Source organism: Schistocerca nitens, chromosome 1 (assembly GCF_023898315.1).
Source record: "Schistocerca nitens isolate TAMUIC-IGC-003100 chromosome 1, iqSchNite1.1, whole genome shotgun sequence".
NCBI lineage: Eukaryota > Metazoa > Arthropoda > Insecta > Orthoptera > Acrididae > Schistocerca > Schistocerca nitens.
Window position 1 is genome coordinate 372,319,565 of NC_064614.1, and position 8,316 is coordinate 372,327,880.

The following is an 8,316-nucleotide window of genomic DNA, read 5'->3' on the forward strand; positions in this document are numbered from 1 at the left end:
TGCTTTATAAGATATGAAGTATCAGTGACACAGTACTCCGGTTAAGCATTAAACCACGCGCTTGTACACATGATTTAATGAACCACTTAGTGTCACATCCTTTAGGTACTGGCTATATACTATGGTGTAAGTCTGCATACTGCTGAGTACAAGTCTGCAACTGTCATTAACGGACTAGCTGATCATTAGTATTAAAATATTCCATGTAATTATTGCTGTAGAAATCTGGCTGGAATGTCCCATTTGTACTTTACGTGTAGCATTCTGCATCTGCGAAATACCTTTTCAACATCAATCCATGTCACACAAACTGCTTTGACTGAATGATGACAGACACCAGTTAAGTCTATGTTTATGTTGGCTAACCCTATTCTTTCCTTTGATAACCGAATGGTTTGGAAACCATCACTGAATTATGACATGTGGTGCGTAATAAAAATTTAACGAGTAACTAGTAATATTCTAGTTTGTCATCTTATTCAGCCTCACATGTTCATACAAGGAACCATACGTTTGTTGGTATCTAAGTAGCAAACGTTCTTCACAATGAATTATTGTATTTTCGCGGAAATTATTTCAGCATAAAACAGACAGTATTCATAGGAAAAAAAACCATTATGGTACCTGCTAGTTTTTTTTCCGGTTCGTTCTGTTCGAAAGGAAAACAATGGTATTAAAGAATTTAGACATTAGTAAGTACAAACTTTTAGTCTCAAAACTTGCTTTTTATTAAGACATTAAGTTACTGTCGTTCGAAATATTTTTGTTATCTTCAGATATTCGACATATTTGGTACCGTTTATTAATTTATTGTTTCATATTCGGACCTAGCTGCTTTACAATTACTAAACGCTACTGGCAGCTATGAAATTCAAATAACTGCCCTTCTGCAAATATTTTACACAGAATCTTACTGTCTCTCTGCTGTAGACATCCAGGGAAACGTATCATTTCCGATAAGTGGCACGTAGTCTAGGAATTTATCACACATCTGCGCGGCGCCTTGAATGATACGGTAAGCCACTGGGCGACGTACCAAGGCTGTTCCAGCACTACTAGTAGAAGGCGAGTCCTCGTCTTTGTACCTATGTTCTTGCTGTCTGGGCACCCCTGGTAAACCTGCAAATTGAGTGCATATGCTCCTCATTAGAAGTACAAACCATGTAAAGCAATTTTAAACAAGTTATACTTTATCAATGTATTCAGTTTTGATCATCCCAGTTTGTTTCACGCTACCGGAATTACAGGGAAGGCCTCGGTAAGAAAGCTGAGGGCATGGTTCCATCACCATATCTTCTTTATCCACTACAGTGTAGAATGATTCGTACATCGACATAATCCGGCTTTTGAAGTCGGACGCTAGCGAGCAAGTAATAACCATACCACTTCCAAGTTTAAGAGCAACATAAAGCTTTAACACATCGAGTACCTGCAAAATTTTCCGTCGTTTAGTGTCTAACGTTAACACTATAGACATCTTTTCGCTTTACGTAGGCACTTTCATTGCTTACCTTCTCTGGAGACTCTCTCAAAATGGAGGAGTTTCCGACACAATTCACTCCGTGGAAGAGGCTGGAGATAAATATCTTGCCTACTTTGAAATCCCATATGGACATGTTCTTCAGAATTTTGACATATTGGTACCAGCCGTTGCTTCTCTCCCAGACTACGAGAGGTAACAGCCTCGAAAACTTATTCTCAAACATAGGAGTCATACCTTCTGATAAAAGTTGTTGATCGTAGATATTGAGTATATTAGCGTAGCAACCTATTCAAAATAATACAAAGTGAAAAGATCTGTACGTAACACATTAAAAATGAACGTTAAAAAATATTCATTTGTAATAACTCACTGGCACTCACGGATACATCACCTAACCGTACCGAAGCAGCAATTATTTATCCACTACGATAGTGTGTAGCATTGTCGCTAGACTGCGCTCAATTCACATCTCGTAATCTGAGACGCAAGGGAAATATCTTTGTATTATTAGTTAGCAAGAGATATTGGTCTATTATTATTCGAACCTTATCTAAAAGATTATTATTGGTCTTGAGTAAAGTTCTGGTGATTTTCTGTTGAGAAGATCGAAAGTCAAAATTAAATTTCGCTTCCCAGCATAATCACAATCATTTATTTTGACGCATCATTTCGTTTTAAAAATTTTCCCCAGCCTTGTTTAAATTTTACATTGTTTGCGCTGTCCTGTTCCTTGCATTATTCGAAAATAGAAGTTCAATGATGCTAAACCTCCATTTAAAAGATTAGATTTAACTTTGACTTTAAATACAGACAATTATGAGAGAATTACGGCCATTGTCACCCCAGAGCTACACCTGCTTTTAATAATCATCTGTAAAAAAAATGAAAATTGCAACATAACTTTCAGACTTAACAGTTTCCAAAGTTTTCTCGCTATTGTAGTCGGTACAGACGTAGTTGTGTGTGGACCCCCTCTCCTCCCGGACCAAGATCATGGACTCGCTACTGGTTCACAAATAGTTATTTGTATGCTGCCTCCGTGTCTAGTGTCTGCTTGTCTTCTGCTCGTCATGGGGGCAGCCTATTAGGTTTCTTGTTGTGAAGGTATCTCAATTGTCAGAATTTGGTTGACAATGCTAGAAGTAGTGGCAGATTCTAACATCAAATGAAAAAGTTTTGCACTTGTGTGAGCTAAAGTTCAAACCTCATTTTGGAGTGAGGGCGCATGAAGCCACTGTTGATAGTTGTTTGTGAGCCATATGGACTGAGGAAAGTAATGGAATGGTAGCACTCTGGGCTCGCATTCAGGATGAAGATGGTTCAAATCCACATCTAGCCATTCAGATTTGGGTTGTTCATCATTTCCCTAAAGAGATTTAGTCAAATGGTGGGATGGTTTATTTGAAAGAGTACGACCATTTCCTTTTCCCGTTCCTGAAACATTCTGAACTTGTGTTCCATTTCTAATGACACCAATACTGATGAGACGTTATACCCTAATCTTCTCTTCCCATTCAGCTGGATGGAAATGTCATACTCAATAGTGCCATTGTGCTTCTACCTTTTTCTCGTTTTCACTACAGAATAAGGTATTTGAGACCCTGATGCTACACAATTTCACATCTGATACATTGGGCATACTAAACACTTGCAAAGATGAAAGTAAATTTAGTGGCTGTCTGTTTCTGTGGATAATTAGACAAACAAGTGCTATGCAAACGTCCAAGCAGATTGTTCCCTGAAGGTGAAGAAATTAACATGAAATTTCTCTACCATGATTCCTTAACCATGCTTTTTCTAACATCACAAGCTATGTATCAGTATCAGCTTAGTTCAATGTCGTATAAAAAATCTTGAAAGCTATTTCACTAGGCATGAGCATGACCATTAAATGCTGCTTTAAATATAACTGCTTTAAATCCAGAAAGTTTTCCTAATCTACATTTATAGCATTTATGTATGGCATTACAGTGGATTCTCAGTTAAAAGTTTGAGATCTAAAGTAATACAATCAATGGAGTACAACTTCCAAATTCTTGCACTCTTTTTAGAGAATGGCAAGGTGTGAACTCTAGCTAAAAATAATTGCTTCAGTGTATGATCTCCAGTTTCCTTTCACAAAATAGGCACAAAGTTTGTATGCTCTAGAGATACAAATAAGTGATTTGTATGTCTAGTATTTTAACTTGACCAAATTTTTGACATTGTCTTGAGTATAGTTTTTTCCATGTTCGTGGATTATATTTGTGACAATTTAATATTATGTGGAAATTGTCAGTATGTTTACAAATAAGATAAGTTTTCTCTATGAAAACATGGCTACATGCTGGCTATTTACATAACTAGATTTTTTTTAAATCTTTAATCTACAACAAAATTTGATAAATGTAATCCAACTACATACTACCCATTCACAAATGTATCTGTAGAGTGGTAGCTGTGAAGAAGATACAATTTCGGTTTATCTTTGAAACTTTCATTATCTGTCAACACCCACAATTCACAAGGGGGGACAGTCAAATATTTTTATAGTTACGTATTTTACTCTTTCCTGTGCAAAAGTAAAGTTTTTGGAAGAAGATAAAAGAGTGTAATAAGACATATCACTATGAAATGATTGTTGTTTTATGTGGCCAAACTGTGATCATCCATCCCTTCAGACGTATAAAATACCAGCATCAAAAGAACATTGATAAAAGAATAAGAATAATCTTAGTACAGTGCAAGGAAAGAAGATACATATAGGGGAGGTTTTATTGGCTAAACCAGTTTTGATTAATAAGTCATTGTCAATCGTCCATAGATAATTCTTGGTTGTTGACTGCATCAGAACATTTATCTGACATACCCATTGGCCAAGACGCATCTACGAGATGTTGGAAATGAGTTATTAGTTGAAACTGGTCTAGCCATTAAAGAATTTATGTAAACACTTGAGTGTGTGAGCTTTATTGTTAAAAATGATTTACTTTCTGCCAATAACATGGAAAATATAGACAAGGGTGAAGGTGTCAGCTGTATCTTGTTAGCAAGAATCATAAGAACTATCCTGGCACCTTACTAAAGTTATTCAGGAAAACTACGGAAAATCAATATTTCTGTATCAGGTAAGAAGAAAAAACAAATGTAAAATTACAAAGAAAGGGAATGACTGTCCACTATCCAACCCTTACATTGAGGAGGCGAAATCACAGTACTGCTGGTAGTTACCTTTGGAGGGATCCTGCTTTTTGGAATGGTTATTTCCCTCCTCTCCTCATGGAGAAAAAAGGTGTCTAGGCTTGGAAAGGAGGTGCAGGTAACTTGGTCCCCAGCTTGGGATGGACCCACCTGTTCTGAGGACATGGGGAGACTGTTTATTGGCAGTACTGGAATGTTGCCTCATGAAGGAAAGTACTGGCAAGCCATTCTGCCACTACAAAATTTTAATTTTCTCATATAATGTCTACTTTTGATAGGAAGGACAAATCTGGCATGCCATGGATTAGAGTGTGGGATGTTAGATCCCTTCATCACATTGGTAGGTTAGAGAATTTGAAAAGGGGGTGGATAGCCATGGGGTTAGATATGGTGGAAGTTAGTGAAGTATAGTGGCAGAAACACTAGGACCGCTGTTCAGGTTGGTACACTGGTATAGCCACAGTATCAAATGGGAGTAATGCAAGTGAACTATTCTGAACAGTACTGTGAATTGATTATCATATTACAGTAGCAACAGCACAGGTTGGGGTAAGGCCACAATTCACCACATTAGTAGTAGCACAGATGCTTACCATTTCTGCAGATAATGGAGAAAGAAAATAATTGTGCTGAGAGACAAAAAATTATTTAATGTGGAAAGGGAGAAGAAAATTTAATTTGGATGGGGGCTACATTTTGACAGTGAGGAAAGGAAGGAAAGGAAAAGTTGTAGGAGAAATGGCTGTGAGTAAGCAATGAAAATGAAAGCTGTCTGGTATGATTTACACAGAGCACAATTCATATTATATAGGTGTGAGGGAACTGGAGACACAAGAGGGTTTCAGATAAATTGTGTAATGGGTAAAACAGAGATTTAGAAACCATTTTTTAAACTACAAAATATTCCCAGGATTGGATGTTGACTTTGATCACAATTTATTAATTGTGCAATGCAGATTAAAGATGATGAAATTGCAGAAATCTAGGAAATTAAGGAGATGATACTTGGATAAGTTGAATCAACCAGAGATTTTTGATAGTTTCAAATGGTATATTAGGTAATTGCTGATTGAAATTGGAGAAAGAAATACAATAAAAGATGAATGGGCAACTCTGAAAGATGAAATGACAAAGGCAGAGAAGGAAAACTTTAAAGAAATCTTTGGATGAAAGAGAGCAGCTCTGATGGCAAACCATATTAAGCAAAGAATATAAGGCTGAAAGTAGGAAGGAATGAATGGAAGGGCTGTATAAAGAAAAGAAATTAGAAGACAACTTTGAGTAAACGAAAGAAGAAGTGGATGTAGATGAGGTGGATGATGTTATATTCCAAGAAGAATATTCTGTTGAACTATTAAGGTCCATTACTAAGCAAAGAATAGAAGGGTGAAAGTAGAAATGAATGAATGGAAGGGCTGTATAAAGAAAAGAACCTCAGATACAGTTTTATGTCAAGGAAAGAGGAAATGGGTGTAGATGAACTAAATGGTTCAAATGGCTCTAAAGACTATGGGACTTAACATCTGAAGTCATCAGTCCTCTAGATTTAGAACTACTTAAACCTAACTAACGTAAGGACATCACACAAATCCATGCCCGAGGAAGGATTTGAACCTGTGACCGTAGCAGCAGCGCGGTTCTGGTCTGAAGCGCCTAGAGCCGCTCGGCCACAGTGGCCGGCTGTAAGTGAACTGGATGATGCAATACTCCAATAAGAATTTAACAGAACATTCAAGGATAAGTGCAGTAAGGCAACATTACAACATTCTGTTCAACTATGAAGACCCTTGGGAGAATCAAGGATGTAAAACTGTTCCACCTGTTATGCTGGATACATAAGAAAGGCAAAATACCCCAGACTTCGGGATAAATGTAATAATACAAACACAAATGAAATCATGTGCTGACAGGAATGAATATTAGTGAACTGTCTGTTCAGTTGACCATAGTTGCAAAATTCTAGTAGAAGTTATCTATAGAAGAATGAAATGACTGTTAAAAGGCAAAGGGCAGAGTGGGAGAGGCAGACTTTAAAAGATGGGTAGAAGAAAGACAAAACCCACATTTATAGCATTTTAAGTTTTATACAAATCTTTTCATAATGCTGACTGAAATATATTCTTTTACATTCTGACGTTGTCAAAGACAATGTACATAAACCAGGCAGCAGTCATGAGATTCAGATGACATGAAAGGTAAAAAGTGAGGAAGGGTTTTAGGTGATCTCTCATATTAATCTATCTGTGCACTGAAAAAGCAGTAAAAGCAACTCAGGAAAAATTTTAAAAAATGTGTTAAAGTTTGGGAAGAAGAAAGTAAAACTTTAAGTTCTGCTGATGAGACTGAAATTATGTCTAAAATTCCAAAGCATTTGGAAGATCTGTTATTGGAATGGATAATGTTTTGAATTGTGTTAAAAATGACTATCAATGAAAGTGAAAGAAGGGTACCAGAAATAGTGTATTTGAGAGTCAGGTAATGAGTAAGAAATTAGATACTGGTACTGAAACTAGTAGATGAGCTTTGCTGTTTGGACAGCAAAATAACTGCTAATTGCCAGACTAAAAATAAAGGTAACAGTAAGAAAAGGTTTTTGATAAAGAGAGACATGGGAACATCAACCATAACTGTAAGTATTAGGATCATGTGAAAGTGAGACATGGTACACAATACAGACAACAAGATAATATAAGTGTTTGAAATGTTATATCATGGAGGAACACCAAAGATTTGGTGGATAATTCAGATTATGAATGCAGAGGCATGAAGGAATAGTTAATCTAAAAGGAAGGTAGGATAGGAGATAAAATTTGGAGAGAGAGACCAAGACTTGAATACTATTAGTAGGTTAAAATGAATGTATGTTGTCATAGTTATACTAACAGAAGACACTTGCCATGGATAGACTAGTGTGAAAAGCTACAAAAAACCAATCTTTCTACTGATGGCTAAAATAACTAAATATGACATTGAGAAATGAAAGTAAGTGCAGGAAACGAGCTTCATTAGATCACTGGTGTCTACTGAATGTAAACAATAAATACCTAGCACCTTCAGCATTACCAATTGTGCCACACATTCTGGAAGAAAAGTTGAATGCCAGCACGAACACAACTGTGTGTAATAAGCTGGGTGCAATGGATTTTACTGTAATTAAAAATCAGTCTATAAGTTAACTGTAGAAGATAAGGAGCAGTTATTTAATGTAAATGGGGATGCACTAGCTTGTTTCAAAATAGTAATTACATTTAGACTGGCTAAGTACAAATGATATATAGCAACATAGTGATAATTTGTTTTTAACATTACTGATTCCACAATACCATACCTTCATGATGGCTTCCTTAGAACCTTATGGACTGATGGATGGAACCATTAAGTATGCAATGTTTATGGGTGTAGGATTTGCCATTAGCCAATAAGCACTATGTTTTAATGTAATTTGGAGGGGAGAGAGAGAGAGAGAGAGAGAGAGAGAGAGAGAGAGAGAGAGAGAGAGAGAAATATTTTGTTGTTGCAAACTTGTGCTTTTGTATGAGATTGGGGTTCCTTTGGGAAATTGATTTTATATCTTGCCATGGATGTGGATAACATAAAATGACTGAGAAGGATTTGTTTTGATTACTTGCATAGAGAGTTGTAGTTCTAAACTT

General features: G+C 36.4%; 1 protein-coding gene across 3 annotated transcripts; it reads right to left on the reverse strand.

Annotated features, from left to right (window-relative positions):
- Positions 1-734: 734 nt before the first annotated feature.
- Positions 735-1,932, reverse strand: LOC126248954 (uncharacterized). Of its 3 annotated transcripts, none has more exons than XM_049950491.1 (4): positions 1,864-1,932; positions 1,512-1,768; positions 1,237-1,429; positions 735-1,119 (listed from the first exon to the last, which is right to left on the reverse strand). In XM_049950491.1, exons 2-4 carry the CDS (start codon positions 1,713-1,715, stop codon positions 911-913), a joined length of 606 nt encoding a protein of 201 aa, XP_049806448.1. In that variant the 5' UTR covers positions 1,716-1,768; positions 1,864-1,932; the 3' UTR covers positions 735-910. The 3 variants fall into 3 exon arrangements, with proteins under 3 accessions (XP_049806448.1, XP_049806458.1, XP_049806468.1); XM_049950501.1 differs by having other exon boundaries at positions 1,854-1,913; XM_049950511.1 differs by having other exon boundaries at positions 1,875-1,902.
- Between the last annotated feature and the right edge of the window lie 6,384 nt (positions 1,933-8,316).